Source organism: Vidua chalybeata, chromosome 1, assembly GCF_026979565.1.
Source record: "Vidua chalybeata isolate OUT-0048 chromosome 1, bVidCha1 merged haplotype, whole genome shotgun sequence".
In the NCBI taxonomy this organism is placed as follows: Eukaryota; Metazoa; Chordata; class Aves; order Passeriformes; family Viduidae; genus Vidua; species Vidua chalybeata.
In genome coordinates this window covers 82,429,419-82,450,653 of record NC_071530.1, presented here as the reverse complement: position 1 = coordinate 82,450,653, position 21,235 = coordinate 82,429,419, and the positions used below count along the sequence as shown (strand labels likewise).

The 21,235-nt window shown below is 36.9% G+C and overlaps 1 protein-coding gene across 2 annotated transcripts in view; it reads left to right on the top strand.

The window, feature by feature from the left end:
* Nucleotides 1-21,235, top strand: part of ADCY2 (adenylate cyclase 2) — a 203,609-nt gene that overhangs the window by 81,808 nt on the left and 100,566 nt on the right. For both annotated transcript variants that reach the window (XM_053936042.1, XM_053936034.1), the window contains one exon: nt 15,948-16,097. In XM_053936042.1, the coding sequence (XP_053792017.1) occupies nt 15,948-16,097 (150 nt within the window). The remainder of the gene's footprint in view (nt 1-15,947; nt 16,098-21,235) is intronic.

The window sequence follows — 21,235 nt, the reverse complement described above, 5'->3', positions numbered from 1 at the left end:
ATATCCTGACTCCTACTACACCTACCTGTGTGTGTGAGGCTGCATCTGTAGTTCTTTGGTCAAAGGTACTGCAGGTGGCCAGCACCTGTAGGCAGCTGGGTGAGACACCCTCCCTGCTCACACCTGGGACAGCTTGCTCCAGCTGAAGGGCTGCCTGGCCACCAACCACACTGGCTGGAAGAATGTTAAGGACAATACTATCCTTCTTCCAACCTCTTCTCTCCGTACATTTTTTATCTTGTTCCATCGCTTTTGAAGGGAGGTGACGACTACTGTGTGTAATACTTGAGGTATGGTCATGTTGCACTTTGCAAAAGCAATGTTTTTGGTTCACTGCTATGAGCTACATCAAGCAGTTTCAAACCTGGATAGTTTCCAGTATGGCAGAAGTGGGATTCAGGGTAAACTACACTCATGATCCTGAAGAAATTCTTCTCTAAGAGTGTTTTGTACACGTCAGTAGTTCACCTCAAAACAGAATTGTATGACCATAATGTGCAGCTACATCTCTGTCCCAGAGAGGGTAACAGCTTTACAACATGTTTTTTGTGACATCACAAAGAACATCTGACAGAATTAAGTTTAGGCAAGTGGTAATGGGATTAAGAGTTATCTGTACTGGAGCATGTGATTTAATTTGGTAAGGGCTGCTGGGACACTTAATGCTGTAGTGTGCTGGCAGTGATAAACGACCACTGCTTTACTGTTGAGTTTGGTGTCCTTGGTCAAAGAAATTTATGCCCTGAGGCTTTCAGCTTTGGGGCTTTGGGTTTTGGTCTTGCAGTTTTGTGGTTAGCAGATCCACCTTGAAAGGATGAGTAGTACATTTTGTAATACACCAGTGTCTCTCAGTCATACTCATTAGTTGCAGGCTGTGTAACTGATTTGTAGTGTTTGCCTTTTAGTATATGGCAGTGCAGCTCGTTATTTGCTAAAACGATGTTTTGTTTAAGCTTTTACCAAGCTAATAAAACAATGCTTTTTAAGCAGGATGAGTTTTGATTAAGATGAAACAACCATTATTCATCAATTACCACTTTATATGTGAGTTGCTTTAGTATTGTAGGCTTTCTTCACAGCAGTGTTAACTGTTTGATCATTAAAGAATATTTAGGATTAGATAGGTATAGATACATTAGATAGGTGTTTTTGGTAGTTTTAGAATTTTATCTTTTCTGGTATTAAATGGGCCATTTGTTTTCCCAAACTAAATGTAGCATTCTAAAGTCTAAATATATTTTTATGTATAAAAATTATCTCCATTGTTTGCAAACATACCCTAAGTTATATGGAAATTAGTGAAAGATTTGATGACTGTATCAGTCCTTTTATGTTACTTAAAAAAAAAGTTTCAACATATTTTGTAATTTTGCCTTCTTAGGGAAATAAGTCTCAAAGTTAAAAAAAATCAGCTTTCCTAGGACTTAGCCCTGCTTTTAGTCAAAACTGCACTTTGCTTAAGTTCCCAATATTACATTATCTGTGCAGTTTAAAAGATGAACTTATTAGTACTTCATGTGACAGTTCATGAACTTTTGGATTTTCACCAATATATGGGTATACAATGAAAACTCTTTTGCACATATCAGCTAAAGCTGATAGTTACAATTATATTTTAGTATAGTAAAATAATTTATTCTGCAAGATAATGCACAGATGTAACTTGTTATTCATAAAAGCATATATGAAAGCAATGATTGAAGCCCAAGTTTGGAGACATTGGTGAGTTCTAGAAATGATGATATAAATGCAGCTCTTCAGTATTAATACACATGAAACATTCCTGGTGTGTAATTACAGTACATGGAAATTATGTTTTCAAAAACTATAAATGCTTCAATGCACATTTATTCTGTAAATAAAAGATACTTTGATGAAATATGGATACAACTTGATGTGTTAATTGACCACAATGTTCCTATTGACGGGTCTTCACTATGGAGGGAGGCTAGATAGCATTGACATTATGTCCTCTTCTTACCTTAGTGTGCTATTTTAATGTGTAGCAAATAGAAATATATCTCATGAATTCATTCTTCCCTGTCATTGCTTATTTATAAAGCTCTTACTTTGTTTTCAATACCTGAATCCAGTGAAATTGCTTGAAAATATTGAAGGCAGTGAACTAAAGTTCATGGGTGAATCATATTATTTTAGTGAAAATTGACTGAATTGAATGGCATTTCTTTTCAGAACTCTTTGCAAGGAAGCAAATAAGGGACAGTGCAATAGGGCCAGGGTGACTGTTCTGATCTCAGCCCTACAGCATTTGAGTAAGGCAAGCCCAGAGACCATAACAAGGTTCAAACAAGAGACAAGACTTATAAAAGGCAAAATCATAGCAAGAAGACAGGTGCAAGGTCAAGCCAGAAAGCCCTGCATAGGTCAGGATCACATCCAGCAATTTATGGGTGCATTCACAGTGACAAGGCAGGGCTGAGGTCAAGTCAGTCCACAGCTCAAGGGTGTCTGTGGTCAGGCACAGCTTAGCTGGAGACCAGCATTCCTCGAGCACAGCACAGGCAGGAACTAAAGGCCCCAGGCTGTGCTTGTGTAGAGCTCCCGGGCCTAGGGATGTCAGCAAAAGCCCCAGGTGAGGCTGGGGAGGGCTGCTGTGGTTTATGAATGTACTCAAAGCCCTGTCACATCAACTACTCCCTCTTCAGCCACAATGCCAGTCATTTCAACACAGAAAGGTTGTCCAGGCATGATTTCTCCTTCATAACTCTATGCTGGTTAATCCCAGTTATCTTCTTGTCCTTTATAGAGTCGAAAGTTGTTTCTAGGAGGGTTTATACTGTCACTTTCCCAGGGATCAAGGTGATGTTACCTTCCTCGAAGACAGGAGTGATATTTGCTTTCTTGCAGAACTCAAGAACCTCCTTTGGTCCCCATGAGCTTTTAAAGGCACTCAAGGATGGCCTTGTAATGACATCAGCAGGCTCTCTCAGCTCTTGTGGTTACATCCCATTGTGTCCTTCAATTGGACTGTCAACTGGATCTCTGAAAGGTCTCTAACAAACTAATGAGAAAAATACTGTGCTGAATCTTTTGCATCTGAGGCCATCTATATCGTGCTGATTTAGAAAAGATGATCTGGATTCTGTGATAAGCAAACGTGGAGAGAATACAAGTCAAAAGAGAGTTTTGATGTAGAAATGGCAGGTAGCTTTTGGAAAAACCTCACCAGTTTTTCTTAACAAGAGAGGACAATTATCCTTATAGATAATTTCTGATTTTAGTGGTGGTGTTGTTGAATGTAAGACAGCAGTCCAGAATGCTTCTCCAGTTTCAGAGCTAATGAAACTCCCTTTCTGTGATAAAGTTTTGCTAGTATAGAGTGCACTTCATTTTTATTAATTACCTTCTCTCTTTAGGATGAATTCAGACACTAAATGACAGTTTCCTATTACCTGGGAGTCTGAAACTTCCCAGTGCAAGATGGGATGAAAGGAAGAGTGTGAAGATTGTGCTAGAGGGAAAAAATACATTTCCAGAAAATAATCTCTGGGGCTCTGTAGCAGTGCACTCTCTTGGTGTGTTGTCTACAAACCTTTTTTTTTTTTGTCACTTTGGCAGGCAATAAGCATGTTCATCACAGTGCTAATTAAGAAAGGTCTGTACATGCTGGAATCTGGAGTGGGGATACACCTGCCCTCAGCCATACTGGCAAATGTTGGCAGATATACAAAACACCAATAAAAAATCATACAACTCTTTTCTTTGTCAATATATGAAGTACTTTTGATGAAAATTGTTTCAGAGTAGGAACAGATCAAGAATATAAAATATTTATTTTCTGAAAAGCATGGATTTATTTTCTATTAATTGCTGGTTTCTTCTGCAACTGCGTCTTCATTTGCATTGATAAAATGAAGTGCCTCATGCACAGCTTGTACCCCTGTACTTTCCTTGCAGTGCTGCCCAGCTAGCTGTACCTAAGAGCCATAATATTGCTGCTCATTTCTTCTCCTGAAGAGTGCCTTGCAAAAGACCACTTTGAAGCAATTCACTGTCCATTACTGTGTTACCTCCACGGACACTATCTACACCACCTATTCAGTGCAAAGAAGTGGAGGTGGAGGAAGATGAAGAAATCTGTAGGAAGACTAAAGAAAATCCCAATTTTGAATATATACACATCAGCAAATCAAAGAATCTTCAGTGCAAGCAATTGAAAAATCTAGGCAAAGTAACCAAATAAAGGAGCATTAATACAATACAGGAATTTTTAAGCCTTGGCTAGAGGAAGCAAAGTTCCTTACTCATTACAATCCTGTTCTTTAAGTGATTACTCATTTTGTCCCTTATTTGCCATTTTAAGCAATGAAGTGTTGGGGTGTTTATTATCTGTCCTATGACTATTGCATGTGGTTTCCATCATTTTGGTTTGGGGCCAGCATTTAGGAGTTCTGCTGTGAGCTGCTGATCACATTCTTTCTTATGCTTCTGCTTCAAGAAGCCCTGATGGCAGGGGCCAAACCCATCTTTGTGCTCTTGCAAAAGCCAGACCTACTGGTGTTGCCCATTTAACTGGCCATTCAGCGACTGACCTGCCTGTCAATTTTGAAGTCTTCTCTAACAGTCAGTTATTTTCCATGAAAATAACTCCTGTTTGCAGGCTGTCTCAGAAAACTGCTTGGAGAGGAGTTCTGTGCAGAGAGATAAACTTGTGCTGAAATGAATTGGGAGAGTTGGAACAGCTTAGGTTTTCCAGCGTTGTTCCTCAGCATCCCACGGCTCATAGAAATATCTGATGAGCAGTGGGAGTGGGGAAGGAAAGGAGTCAATTTGTAGGCTTAGAACCACTGGGTAACCATGGGTTCCTAGCTGTGATTTTGTCTTTTCCTCGAAGAGAAAAGTATATTGAAAACCTTTCTCTGCAGAAGATGGTCAATAACAAGGTTTTATATAACATTCGTGGATCAGATTGGGATATTCAAAGCAGAGATAAAGGATGCCTGTTGGAGAGAACTGAGAAATACTTCCATGAATATGTTTGAGTGGTTAGTAAAACAGAGCAAGGGGTGTTATACAGTCCCAGAGGTGAACATGGGTAATGTCCATACACTCAAATTCACTAACTTGAATTTGAGATGTTAAGTGAAGAAAAATTAACTTAGTATGTATGTGGACTTACAGATTTGGGAAATTGTGTTTTAAACATAAAAACTGAAAAGCACAGTAAATCTGTTATTCTGTGTGGTGCTGAGACCTGCTTCCCTTAGATAGCACATTACTTTGCAATATGTTGATGCTCTAGCAGCCTTCTTTGATTAAGAAGGGTTGGTATGTGAGAAATACTTCTCCCAGGTCTTCTTTCATGTAGTATTACTTCATACCTTCATGATGTATTATCAAATCTTTCAAGTGGCAGGCTGTACTATTAAAAGGTAGGTTGGTTGCAGGGTGAAGCTTACTTTGCTGTAAAAGATAATTTGTATTAGCAACCGAAACTAATAGGGTTTAAATAGGAATTTGCTTTTTGTACAGGATTGTTTTTCTTGTGGAAAATAAAAAAAATAGTCATTCCATAAAGAAAAAAGTCCTGCAAATCATATGCACTTTCTGCATTGTTCATATGGCTGCTTATGAGCACTTAGGATGTAATTTTTCTAGTATCTTAAAACATGCCAGGTTCAAAACAGGCATCTTCTATAAAGACAGACAGGAGACTAAAAACATTAGAGAAGGGAAATTGTTTTTTTTATTTTTGTTGCGACGTGTGCATCAGAATTTGCAAAAAGATATTGTATTTTCATGTGACTATTTCTAATTTATCCACAGTATTCCAATAATATTCCAGTCACATTTGGAAATGAAGTCAGAAATTAATAAATACAATATAACTGCAATTATCTGGAAATTGTATTATTTCCTTCATATTATTAGTAACTTCTCTTGGTACATAGGAAAGCCTTTCAGTTTTGCAAAACATCGCGATATATTTCAATAATAGTTTCACAGCTTTTTGTTTCTAAAATATGTAGAAATGTAGTATACAAACTTTAAAGGAATTTGTAAGTGTGTTAAATGCAAAATCTGGTAGTAAGGCAGAGATGTAGGTATTAGGGAAGGTTATAATGTACATGGCATTATTGCCACTTTAGTGACTTCTATTTGTCTTTGTGTTCACACTATTAAACACATTTGATTTTTGAAATACAATCTTTGGAAGGGAAATCTTTGTTGTTTAGCATTTAATCTGCCCTCCAGCAATCATAACCTAAAAGCCACTTCTTGTATGGTGCACAAAATTTCTAGGTTTATTTGCCAAGCAAAAACCTCTAGAGAATATTTTGAACGCAGGAAAGAGTAAAGTAAAATATGAGCAAGAAAATGACAGTAATGAAATAAATTTTTTTATGTTGAATATTACATAATCATAAGCAGTTTTAAGTTGTAATTCAGTTAAAATAACATTTGCCTTAGATGCACAGTAGTCAGGCTATAAAATACCTTATGGAGCTATCTCAGTCCACCTTGTGATTTTGCCTGCTGTAGCTGCAATTTTTCCTGCTATTCATTCTGCTAATTAGCATGCTTTATCAGCAATTTCGGAATCTATTTGCACCACTAAACTTAATTAGCCAAAGTGAAAACATTTCATCTGTGCAAGTGTTTTTTCAAGTGTTGCAAAATGCCTTTGTATGCAGTTGCACTGGTCAGATAGGAGTTTGAAGATCATACACCTAAAAAAGTGTGTAATTTGTTTTAGATAGCAACTCGAGCTATGGCAGTTAACCAAACCAATTCCCCTGCCCTGCATGCTGGGTCCCTGCTTCAGCACTTGAGTAACAAAAGGACTTTCATCAGAGAGTCTGTAAGGACATTTGACATCCAGCTTACAAAAATACTCGGGGAGGACAAGGCTATCACAGAGAAACAATTTCTGCATGCCTGTTCAGTGAAGAAGAAACGGAAGAAAATCTCACATTAAAATCCTCTCAGAGGGACGGGTGAAGGAGAGCATGGTTGGTCTGAAATAGGCCCTGGTTCCTGTCGACAATAAGATAAAAAATGTGAAAATAAACTTTAAAAAGGTTCTAGAAAGGGTCAGGGGGACTTTAGGTCTGTAATCTCAGTGTCTTCATGAGGCAAAAAATGAAACTGTAAGAATAGAGAATGAGATAAGCACATTCTATTTTGAAAGAAGCAAAAGGTAGTATTTCCTTAAAAGTACCTTGAATCTGACTGAAGGCATCAACAAACAAGTAGATGAGGCTGATTTCATTGGTAGCAGTATGCCTTGGAAGGAGTCTTTTGCCCAAACCTTTTCAGTGAACTGAGAGGGGAGATCTGTGTGTGGATGAGTAGTTCTTTAAAAGACAAGGAACAGAAAGTAGGAGTAAAAGAACAAGTCTGGAGGGATGGAAAATTTCCCTGGACAAGTACCTCCATTTGTTTAATCATTGCTCTCAGCTAGTTTGAGAGTAATAGCCTATTCCTAACAATACTGTGTAGTATTTTGCACTGCAGTGCCTGCAATGAATATGCTGCTCTGTAGGGGTTGTCACTAATGCTGATATGTATAGAAAATGATGGAGAAAAGGAGGCTCAGTGGAGACCTCCTCACTTTATAAAGTTACCTGAGAGGAGGTTTTAAACAGATGGGTGTGGGTCTCTTCTCCCAAATAACAAACAAGAGTACAAGAGGGAATGGCTCCAAGTTGTGCCAGGGGTGATTTGAACTGGATATTAGGGAAAACAGCTTTGCTGTAAGGGTGGTCAGGCACTGGAACAGGCTGCCCAGGGAATCAGTGGAATCATGATCCATGGAAGTGTTCAAAAAATGTGTGGCACTTAGGGACAGTTTAGTGGTGAACATGGTGGTGCTGAGTGAATGTTTGGACTTGATGATCTTAGAGGTCTTTCCCAACCATAAGGATTCTATGACTCCGATTTTGCTCTATGAATTGGAGGTACTGTGCTAACTTTTAAGGTGTTACTCAGAATATATTCCCACAAACCATGTGATTTAGAAAAAAAACTGTTTCAGGGTGTCCAAGATGCTTCACACTAGGGCTTTGGAGTAGAAAGCTTGACCTGATAAATGTCATCTTGACAGTTTTGCGGCATGAATGAGAGAAAAATTATGTGTTTTATGTACAGATGGAATGAATTGGCACCAACAACATGAAGAGGTTTTAATATTTTCTTCATTCCTTCCTGAATGTAACCCAAATTTAGTACTTTCTTTGTCCCACCTTGCTTACTCTTGACAGCATTTGCCTGACAGCAGAAAATAGAACTTACAGGTTTCCTGAGAGCAAATTTTCCTGTTAGATGACTTCCAATCAAGAATTAACCCAAATACTGATTAGAGATCTCATCATATTTCAAAATGGTAACCAAGTTCTTTAAAAAACATTAAAAACACTTGTAAGATTGTCATAATTACTAACTCCAACTCTGAGGACTGTCATTTAATCCGACTCTGTAGGTCATCACTTTCCTCACTTATACACTATCATTATCCTCCTTTCTGCTCCACACAATTCTCTGTGAACTATATAGCCAAAAACCACTGATTCCTAGCACAGACTGCCAAATTATGAAAAATGAGCTTGATTAAAGTTTGTCATAATCACCAGACTAGTAGAAAAAATTCTTAAGTGTATACAGTTAAAAAGCTTATCAGGTCGCTGTGAACACTGATAAACAAAAATATTACCTGAGAAAACCATGCTTAAATAAATCAGAATTTCATATAGAGATCATAAAAAATACAATTTCAAAATGTTTATCAAATAGATCAAAGCACATATTTATTGCCAACTGTTTGAAATGCAGTAGAAAAATTAGACTGAATATATATTCCTACTGTAATTTATCAGTGTCATTCTAAACTGTCCATTGACTTTAATTTCCATATATATTGATAACTGAGAGTATGTAGCATAATAATATGCAGTCCAGTTACATACAGTATAAATTACAGAAATTAGGGGAGAAATCTGAAATCAAAAGTAAATTACTGAAGTTTAGGCATATCACTACATGAATAATGAGCATATATGTGAATATCAGTTCATTTATTTCTTTGTCTTTCCTTCTCCTGGGAGCTTTTGCACCTATTGGTTAATTTCTGTAAAACTTAACAGAAGGGGAGATGTTTAGAGATATATGAAGAAATTTCAATAAGTCTGGTAGATAATAAAAAGAAATAAACTTCATGAAGGCTGCTGGACAGTGCAGGAGAGATAGCCTAGTAGTACTTCCAGTCAGGGCAAGTAGGGACTAATCTAGTGGTACACATTAAACTTGGCAGTATATTGCTGGTCCTGTAAATGTATTTATAGTAGAGATTTTAGTTTTGGGTTGTTTTTTTTTTTTTTTTTAAGAGTAAACCAGATTTATTGGAAAAGACTGAAGGTATTTTAAGATCAGACATAGGATTATTTCTGTAACAGGCCAAAGATTGATGTATTACTGCATAGATTTTATTTTTGGGGGTTTTTAAATTGTTTTAATTTTATGGTCTTTTTTTTTTTCCTTATAGTGCAGTAATACTCACCACTACATAAGATCCAGAACCTAGAAATTAATCTCAGTCTTTTTGAGAGAACATTTGAAGATCGGTTTTAGAAGTAAAGAAATGAAATGATCCCAGAGGTACATGTAAACACAAAAGACCTCTCTGCAGGCAGACAGGAGAGTGCAGTGGCTGCCTGTTTCCTTCTCACTGAGGAGAGCATGAGTTCCCCTCTGGCAAAAAAACAAAAAAAAAATTAAATTCAAAGTATTAAAAGTCATTAATTAGAGACAATGATATTGATTATATGTATTACACAGAAGTGATCTAAAGGAACCGTAACTCTTGATTCTTGTTTCTAGTTTATTTTTCCTGGGTTTGATTAAAGAGCTTAGAGTTTATGATCTCTTTTTATCTACACTGGCGTATAGATAGGGTCTGTGTATGCCCAGAGCTGAAGGAAATAATTCCAGTCATTCCACAGAACAGCTTAGATGAGAAAGTATGAGTAAACTATGAGAAAGTTTAATCTGTAATAATGATAAAAAGAAAATAATAAGAAATAACATAGATATTGCAAAAAAGGAATATCTTGCTGCTGTCCTCAATGCTCTGATTGCAAAAGCTACAAAGAGAATTACACATACCAATTAGAAGACAATATTACAGCTTCCTGGCTTGTAAAATGATATCAATTCCCCTTCCACAAAGAGACTCTTTACCAAATTTATTTTAGCACTGAAAATATGGAACCATCTGGGATACTGAGTAATTCAAATCTTTAGGGGTTTTTTTTTTTGTTGCTTCTCAGTTATTTTGAGAAGTCTTAAATTGAAGGGGTTTTTTTGGTTGGTTTGTGGTTTTTCTTTTAAATGAGTTGTTTCTTGCAAAATTGCAGCTTTTTTTCCTACTTACCTTGCTGTAAAACATTTGACATTCTCCTTGATATAGACAAAATATCTGAGGATACTGGGTCTTCCTGTTTCTTCTCTTCATCTGTAGTGTTTTCTTATTGTGGCCTTCATAAGTATTTAAGGATTTAAATATCATTGACCTTTTAGACTATTAAAATAATTTTGCAGTGATTAAAGAAATTAATTTTTTACTTCGAATTCGTGAGGAAGTATGCAGTTGCCCATAATTTCTCTGTCCTTCAGCCAGTCATGTTCTGTACCTGAATTACTTGAATTCATAAACTTTTACCATCATCCCTAAAACAGAAATAGAAATCTAAGAGGTTGCTACACTTCTTCATGAAACACGGGAGCTTTCATAATAAAGACCTCAACTTAGTGGTGTCACTAAGTACAGGAAAAAGCCAGGTGTTACTTTCTGTAACAGCAGCTGGTAGACCAGGCACCGCATGATCACTCGTTTTTGGCCAACTACAAAAATTTTTGCCCTGTAATTTTGCTCCTCCCCTAAATTCCTTGTTTTTGAAACAAAGGTTGCCATATGGCAAAATGTCTCCCATTTTCAAATTTGCCATCCTAAATGTGCTGTGACATAGCTATAAAATCTGTTGGCACTGAAGTGTATTCAAATATTGGACTTCTATAGGTTTGGAAATCTGAAAGGAGAAAAGGCAACATTGTATGACTGGCCAGAGCTCCATGTGGAAGAGATTTGCATGGAATAGCTGGAGAACCTTCTGAGTACATCTACTTAAAATAATGGTGTTGGGCATTAGTGCACGGTGACCAAGTGAATAACTAATTTACATGGCAGCTAGGTGTTTCATTCTAAAATGCTGCTTTTCAGTTCTACCCAGTATTTACCCCATTGTTTTTAGCTGAATTATATCTGACTCTAAAGCTCTACATCTTACAAAGCAGCACAGACTTGTTCCATTACTTGGCTGGTCACACCACAAACCATCACATGAAAGATCAAATGAAGGGAGAGACAATTCATCTTTGAAGAGCTAAAGAATTTGAATTTAGGCAATGACATAAGAATTTTTTTTTCTCTAATTTCCATGCAGAATTCATAAATGATAGCAAATTTTGCCCACCCCTCAGCTTTCATGTCCTCAGTTTTCTTATCCAGCAGAAAAGTGAAATTTAACTATTGAAAAAAAATTGTTAATAGTGTGTGTTGGTTTTGTTGTTGTTGTTAAAAATTCTGTTCATGCAGTATTTGGGAAGGACATGTAAAATATCTAAGAGGAAAGAAATGAGGCAAAGTAACTCATAAACTGGAAGTTTTCAACGCAGGGAAAATCTATAGAGGATTCTAATTTTTATATTCAGTATTTGAACAGCAGTTTCTAAGATATTTAACAAATTATTTATGCTTCAGTCAGAATTAGCAGTCTTTATTATAATTCTTCTATTTTTATATAGCATAGTACTTCTTTGTGTGTGCATACCTTTGTGGGTACTTTTCATCAGTTAGCTTATATATGATGCACTACATTTTTTGAGCAACTCAGTGAACTGTAGTACTCTCTTGAGAAATTAGTCATAGCTACTTTACTTTGTCTTCATTTGCTTTTAAATACAGTCTATTTTGATAGTGAAGCGCTAGACATCTGATTACTTGATATTCACTGATACTGAAAAAATACCTGTGCTTGAATGTAAAATTTCCCCATTGCCAGGAAGCACACAGAGTTTTCTGTAGGTCAGAACAGACTGAGGAGACATCAGCCACGATTATGTTCCTTAAGTGATTAGAGATGCTTCCTGGTGGTATCTTGGTGTTCCTTGTGTTAATTTTTGACTCATATTTAGATCACTTTCTGTAGACACGGAATTTATTCATTGATAAAACAGAAACTTCAGCACAGTGTACAGTTAATGGATATATCTGAAGGGATGCAGATGGCCTACAAGATAGATTTGCCTCTCTCTCCACTCTGACTGTACAGAGAGATGGGAACTTCTGCTGTGTTGCTCAGTGTTTCCATATGGTGAATTGAGAGGGAGCTTAGTAGAATTTATGTATACTGTGGGTTTTTGGGGTTTTGGTCATACAGTGCCTGTTCGTAAAGGGTGTTATCCCAGATTGCATTTCAAACCAGAACAGGTGTGAACCAGGTTTGTGCAATACTGTCTTTGAGGTCACTCTGGTCTTTTTCTCCTGTTGAGTTACCATCATTATTTACATTCTTTTCCACAGCTAAGGCTTGTCCTCCTGGGAGAAATCCCTAACCATGTTGTGTCATTGATTCCTGAATTCCCTACAGACATTCTCAGCTACAGTTTTATCTGCACAGTTATCAGAGCTATCACAGAAAGATGGAGAATTTTTACCAGAAGATCCATCACAGCTTTTCTTGTTATCTAATACACATCTAGGGTTGGGGGGAGGCAGGGATGAGGCAGGAAAAAAAAATAATGGGGGAAAAGACAGTGCAGAGTTCTACCCTAGAGAATTGACAAAGTAGAAGATTGGTCTGACTCAGGATTTCATCCAAGTGCTTTGGTGTAGGATTCACATCATGGCATCTTCTCAGAGCAGGTGCCTGAACAGAAGAAATCTTTTGTATGGTTGCATATTGATTAGAGTACTTGGTTACGAAGTGGGAAGCTCGGTTAAGTTTTTTGGACTGAGGAAGACTTTGAACCTGTCTCTTCTGGGAGAATGCCTATGAGACCTTAGAACAAACCTGGGATGGAGGTTGTGTCTAGCTCATGTTGAAACTGGGCTGCAATTCAGAGGAAAACACAGACTTGGGAGGGGAGAGATATTCAGCAAGAAGTATATAATGTTGCTTATTTTGTTTAGTAATGTTAATTGCACTTGCTATTGAACTCTCTATTGGCAGGATGCATTTTACTCAATAGCAGATATATTCACTTAAGCCACAATAAAGACAGGCAAAAAAAATCTGTTTAGAAACCAGTTCATCCATTTCTTGATTTTTTTTTTTTATTTTTATCCCCTAATGACAGATTTCCGAATGAGCTCCATGCTAGCCTAAAGAATCAGGGTGTTTTAAACACAGTTTCTACCTGCATATTCACTTACACATTTACTTGTTAGACCTACATTAAGTATGGCAGTGGCTGAGATATCTTGCACTGTCTTCCAACTGCTTAATTCAGGTACTGGAAGCCATTGCAGAGCTTCATGTGGGCTGAATTACCCCACTGAGTATCTGAAAAGCCTGGTTAATTAGCTTCCTTGCCTGTCACTCACTCGTTTCCATCTATTTTCTCACTTCAGCTACTTCAGTCATAAAACTGTAATTTGTTTTTCTATGACTGTGAAGATGATACTCATAATTTACTCCTCCATCTACCCATTACAGTATATTTTTTAAAAAATTTGATTGATTATATTCCTGAAGTTTTGCTTAAATGGTCTATGACTTTAGGAAGCTGGACAATTAATTTAGTGTGTGTGCAGGCTTTCAACAGTGACATCTACCTAGAGATTATGACAGCACACTGTTGATTTCAGTTCAGTTTAATGATAATTTCATTACTAAACCTTCATGCAACGTATCTCAGCATTTTCTATGCCCAGCAGTCTTTATTTTCAGGCATTTTTTTCCTAATTCATAATTTCATTTTAAAACCCAGCAACAACTGCCAGTTGGAAGACCCTTACCCCTGTACAGTGATCGGTAAGATTTTTGTTCACTAATCCATATCTGCTGACATCAAAGCAGAATTGAGCAATTGTGATTTACAAAGAAATATAAAATATTTTAAGGTCAAATGTTTTGCTATACATCACAATCTCATGTGTTCATGGCTTTTTTTTTAGATTATTGCCTGTTGTGAAATGTTTAATTTAAACTACTTCTTATTTCTGTACTTCATAACAGAAGTTCTTTGGAGGTGAAATATATAGATTTTTGCCATTGTTTCTAGATTTATCTATTTTAGAAAAATTTAAGAACTCAGATGTTGCTTTTAGAAACATTACAATGCCATGATCTTAAAGCTTTAGGGACAGAAAAAAAGTTCCACCGAACTGAAAACATTGATCATTTTTGCAGTAAAAGTGAATAGTTCCTGCCTTTAGCTTTGTGGAGCCATGAAAGGTGAGATGTCAGAAATGTCACAGATGGAGGAACAAGTATTGCATATAATGCTGTTAAAATGTGTGAGGAAAATAAAAGCATATATTTAAATCTTGCATTTTAAAGTTTCCATTTATTAAAGAAACAGTAAAACTCCCTGGGAGTTTTTTTGTGAATAAAATGTATTCCACAAGGATTTCTGTTAATAGGACAATATATCTTTTTTCTCTGAACCACCGTAACACACTGCTGGACTTTTTTTCTGATCTCTTTCACTACTAGCAATTCACAAAAGATTGCCTGGTACATAGGTACACCAAAACCAACCCATGAATGATCACCAGGGAAATCTATCGTAAACTTCATTATTAGATTAGCTGTGGAGAGTTAACAAAATTTTTGCCCCCTTTCTTCCTCCTTTTCTTCCAGACCACGAGTGCTACGACATCATGTAGTGCTTGTAATCCAGGGTATATGATACACTAGGGCCTCACAAGTAGAGACGATAGAGACCTGCTCTGAGCAGACTGCAGCTGTATCTCAACTTCAATTTAATATTATCTTTATTATTACTTTTATTATTGAATTAGGAATTGGCTTCATTACTTTACTGTGTTTCTTTTGCTCTGAGTGAGCTAGAATGGATAAATGTGTTTCTTGTATTTGCAGCAATAAGCTGGGTAGAGTTAAAAGTATTAGCATCACCACATAATATTGTATCCTTTCCAAAGGTCAAGTGCAAAAAATGCCTGGATTTTTAAAGCAAACTTATTTCTCATGTTTGTGGGTTGTTTCATGCAGAGGGCATCTGATGCTGCAAGTGTGACCCCCAAACTTAAATCTTTAAGTTCTGTGTTTTAGGCAAATGTAATTTTTTGGTAGTAAGGAAAAGTATATTCTAGTAGACAGCTGTCAGAGCTTGCTCCTTAAACACTGCTTATCATCACCAAGGTTACTATTTATAGCTGACTGAGGGATAGCAGTGGATCAGGCTGAGGTAAAATGCAGGTCAGGCTTTTCATGTGTGTAGGTGAAACTTTTCACCCCTTAATCATATGGCACTGCAAAAGAAAATGTTGCTAAAAGAGCATAGCAATAACATGGCTTCCAGTATTGCTATTAGGAGCTGTAGCTATTGTTTTACATGAGTAGGTGATGATCCCACCTAATTAATACTTAGCAGTGAGCTCTAACATGAGCTGAAATTCTTTTTTCAGAAAACGTGTACCTCATTGAGTGGGCAAACATGTTGTTCATTTTCATTCTGGTTTAAACCTAAATTAAAAAAGTATCCAGCCTAACTGATTCTGTCATTCTGTTATTGCTTGGGATGTTGCCACAAATTTTAAAGGCTTTTTGAAAGGTTAACCTTGGCTAGAAACAAACAAAAGCTGAATACGTAACTGCAGCAATCATTCATTGCAAGCTAGGAATAATTTCTGTTAATACATTTATATAAATTACTTGACATTTTATTTTTTTTAATCCCCCTAGATATTGGCAAATGTAATAATTTTTATCTGCGGGAACTTGGCCGGAGCGTACCACAAACACCTCATGGAGCTCGCACTGCAGCAGACGTATCAGGACACGTGCAACTGCATCAAATCCCGTATCAAGCTAGAGTTTGAGAAGAGGCAACAGGTAAAGGAACACCCCTGCCTGGGTCTGCTTTTCTGTTTGCACACAGTCCCCCTATTTGTCACTATGTAATCCAGCTTGTTAATGGGAAAACACTTATTGAATTACTTAAACTTCATGAAACATGCCAAGTCTTTTGAACATGGTTGTGCACAATTTCCATCTGACTGTAGGAAAGTGTTACGGTTATTTCTGTTGTCAAAATATGTTTTTTTCTCACTTGTTCTATGAAAATATTTATGATAAAGAGAGTTAAAACCACTGTATAGATTCTGTTTGCACACTGTCTCTTTTGTTGTCCTCATGGAATGAGCTGTGAGATGTACATGTGTGCTTTTGGGAATCTTCAATTCTTCATGCCCAAGACCAGTCCTGCAAATCACTGCAAGGAAGATATTACTGCACTGTTTTTGAAAAATATTTGAATCCACAATACTGATGAATCATGTGATATAGTTCTAGAGGTCAGGTTTGTTAAGAGGAGCTAGGGAAATTGCATAATGATACTGTAATTTATTGCAGCAGTTGAATAAAAGAATTCTCTGATTGCTTTATATAGTTCTTTTTCTCTTTGCAAGTTCTGTACAGTGCCTATCATCCTGACAGATAGGTGCCTCATTTATGGGAATTTGAAATACAAATCAGTTCATCAAGTAGTAAAGAAGATAGGTGCATTTTGCTTTGAAGGTCACCAAGACTCAAACTTCCATGAACTGTTAAGGATCGGAGAATAGAGACACTGACAGGTGTCTGTGGTCACAAAAATGTTTGTGTGTACCTTGTGTGTCCCAGCTGACCTTAATTGTCATGTCTGTCTCACACATGCCTGTATCTGCTTTAAATTAAGGTTTTCAAGATCCATCACCAACACTTTTTTCTTAAAATAAGCAAATGGGAATTCCACACCAGGACTTTACCAGGTTGTGTGTTCAGAGGGCTGTCCTTATTCTGCTGGGCACTTGGCTTGCATACTGGCTGAAGTTGCTACAAAACATTTCAAGTAATCTTAAGGAGAACAGTTTACAGTAAAAGCAAGTTTTGATGATTAGATACAAAATTTGCGTAAGGTGCTATTGCAGGAAAGGTTTGTAAGAGCAGTCACTTATGTTTGCACCTCTGCCTCCAAAGCTGTGTGCAGGGAATGGGTTGAGCTCAGTTGTAAGGGCCTGAGTTTCTCCTATTGGTAGATTTTCCCTCCAAGAATAGGAAACACATTGGTTTAGCTGCAAGAAGCAGGTGAGTTGTGTTACTGGACACTGAATTCAAAGAAGTAAGGATGCTTTTTTTTAAGAAAACAGTACTTAACAGCAGACATGGTTCTAGCTGATGTTCTCTGCAAATGTGTATTATTTTGCTAAACATTACTAGTTTCTATGGAAAGACATAAATAAGTAGCTTTGTTGTACTGTCACTTCTGAAGGTCTTGCAGAAATGATTGAGAACCTGACAGTGAAGAGAAGCAAAACTACCAGGAATTCTGTGACAGATACTTCCTCTTTGGGGTTTGTAGTATTTATGTTTTAAAAATGCTGTGTCCTAGCAAGATGGAAAGAAGCAAAAACCATCTTTCACTGATAAATGTTCTTCTTATTGAATAATCAAGGAAACTATACATAATCTGTTATAGATATATTTAAGTGTGTGTTATCATGTTTGTGTTTTGATAGGAAATAATCTATCAAATTATTTAAGACATCTACACAGCCCTAAGTAGTGTATTGCAGGGCTGGATTAGTAACAGATGGTATCAATGTCTTATTGAAAAAGTCAGGTATTCTGTGGAAGTCAGTGATCTTTTAAACCTCCAATGATCTTTTAAACCTCAAAAAGAGCTCATTAGCTCTTCAGATCTTCTTCTATAGATTTCTTTGGCCTTTATCCCCTCAACCCCTTAATACATGGCTCTTATCTCCTGTCAAGTTTTTTCCAACCAAAAAACGAAGACGTGTACCTTCATATTATCACACTTAGGAACATTAGGTATTTAAATGTGAAAAGGTAAAATGACGATTCATTCCATAAGGTAGCTGTTTTTTTTTCCTCAGGATTAACACACGTCTTTGTTTACAGACAGTAGTTCAGAAGTGGATGTACTTTAGTCTGCTTTTAACACTGGTTGTTTTGCCAAGAAGATACAAAAGATCATCCACATCGTTAGTATTCAGGAAGCAAGTCAATCATATTGGTGACTGTTTTTAGAGAATGGGGATACAATGAAACAGTAAGAGCACGGTGCATTTTAAAAAGCACTGGTTTTGATCAAAGCCTTTATTAGCCTGTAAAAGGTTGTAGCATGACCCTTGATTCTACATCTCTGTAACAGGAAAAAAAATTAATTTAGTTTAATTTACTTTACATAAGCTACTTCTGTACAAGTGCAGAGCGTAGGATGTACTTCTAAATGGTTAGGGCTCCAGGTCAAATTTGCACTTTTTCCCAGATCGTGGACGTCACGTATTTTATAATTGTTTTCGAAAGATGTAAAATTTATGTTTCAAATTATTCTGTGAATTTTCTTTCATGTTATTTGAGAGAGAGTAGGCTCATACAAATGTAGACTACTGTTGTTTTTCAGTTATTGGGGTTTCTTTTGTGAGTCTTTGAATAGCGTTTTTGAGAACCCCATTTTGATAGATCAGTAGATAAGTATATTAAAATACCACTCAACAATTATGCCAAAGAACTCAAGAGAAGCCCCAGATTCATTGTTTTTGAGTGAGACCAATGTGCATTAGAATCTGGTGAAATGGTGGGAGGGGTGTGTATACTGAGGTAAAAGTTGGACACACTGTACCCACACCACTGTGTATTTCTGCTGTTGGGGCACAGCGAGGCTGGCTGCCCCCAAAGGGATGGGAACCTGTGGGTGGTGACACCTCTTAGCAGGGCAGGGGCCACTTTTGAACTCTTGTGGTGAAAAGCAGTAATTTCTTCATGCCCAACTTCATGCCAAACACTTTGGTGTTTCTCACACACCTTTTATGTCTTTTCAGAGTTTATAAAAGAGAAATGTGGAACTATTCTGACCTCTTTTTAATTTGCAGCCTTATTCCAAGATATGTATTTAAAATAGCCTCTCATAATGTTATTTGTCTCCCTGATAAAAGTCTGGCTGACAGTTTGTAGGGGTAATGACTCACTAGTGCTGAGTGCAAGATCTTAACGCTGACAGCAGTATAATTGCTCCTCTCTCTCTTCTGGGGCTTTGCATCGTGAGACACAGGAATATACACTGGGAGGTTCTTACAACATTGCAGGGAGGTGTTCATAAGGTGTTGGTGTTCAGTGAGTTCTCTGAAATGCTGTCTTTGAGAAGGAGGCAGTATAATGATGGTTTTAGAAACAACACTCAGGGAGTAGATGAAAATGAATGAGGTTTCAAATCATTGAGTGGGATTTTAATTTTTTCACTGAAACATGGTGAAGCAATGCCATTCATTAAAGGAACCGAAATACTTAAAAATTGTTTTTAAATTAATCTAAACAGAGAAGCCTCATACATTTGTGAGGCTTAAGGCTGTTAGTAAAGAACAGAAACACTGAAATACATTATTTGGAACTAATATATGAAATGTGGATTCCTGCAAGTTTAATTAATGCATTTTAAAAGGTAAACTAATATTTTCATGAATATACAATAATTTTTCTAAGAGCTCATTTTTCTTTTACTCATCGCTTCAAGGCTAGTAAATGAGAAAAAACAAAAACTAGCGTTGGTCTTTTAAATTTTAGACTCCATTTATTACTTCGGCAGTGTTTGTGTGCAGACACGTGTGTGGTGTCAGTCCTTTCTGTTAATTGATGTGTCAGTACTAGAAATAAAGGCTGTTCTGAGGAAGTGTTGAATTTTGCATGGTGGACCCTGGGAAAGATGGATAGAATATGCAAATAGAAGCTGGACAGGGTTCACTGAAAGGCTACCGGGGTACTTAGTGGACTGCTGGTCATGACAGATGATGACACTTGGGGAACTCAAGGTATTTAGCCTGGAGAAGAAAAGGCTTGGAGACGACAACCAACATCTGCCTAGTACCAAAGGAGCTTACACAAAAGGTGTGGTCAGATTTTTCTGAAAGGCACACAGTGAAAGGATGAGAGACAATAAGCTTGAACTCTGACAGGATAAATCCTGGCTGGAAGGAGCTAAAAGATTGTTCCCCAAGAGAAGGGTTAAACACTGGGAAAGACTACCTGGAGAGATGCTGGAATCTGTGAGCAGGGAGATTTTGAAGTCCTAATTGTATCAGATCTTATGCTTCAATTCTTGTGAGCAAAAGAGAACACATGATAAATATAGAGCTCAGAATCTCATTAGGCTAATTAAAGTCTTAACAATCTAATGAAAATACAAAAAAAACCTAGTTACAATAATAATAACAGTCACAGTCCACACTAATTAACACAAAGAAGCATAAATATAGCTAAAAATGTTATTCAAAATATATTCAAGTATATCCCCCTTTTTCTCTGGTATTACCCTCAGTCTTCTGTAACCATGTACCCCCACAATACAGTACTGCCATTGCCATGGGCTTTGTACTGAGTTTACAAGGCCCCAGGGTTAAAGCTTTTTTTTTTTTTTTTTTACCTTCCTGGAGCTTTATTTTTACTTAACTGTAACAGCAGTATTTCTAATGACAATGTGGTTATAGGTAATTAAACTTACTTTTCTTATGACACAGCACAAACATAGATATTATATAAATAATAGTAATGAACAACTACTCTGTGAAAAATGAGATATTTACAACTGTAACATAAGGTGGAAAACCGCAGACCTGACATGATGGTGGAAGTCTTAAGAAATGAACACACAGAATGAGGGAGGAGCAATACATGCACGTGATGATTGGAGATGGTACACAGTCTGGTCACTGCAGATTCCAGATCTATGACTGTATAGATCTATAAGATCTACAAGTGACCAGTCACCACTAGTCTTCTGTATTTGAAGAAATACAGACCTGGACCTGGACACAAGTGTTTTTAGGGGGAACAAAGCAAGAGCATAGACTTGCAGACCAGCAAAAAAAGAGCAAGGTATAAATGTGTGTGATCAGATATCTAAAAAGTACTGCAAAGAGATCCTAGATGGAGGAAGAAGTAACCATCAGCATCAACATCAGCATCATATTCCTCCT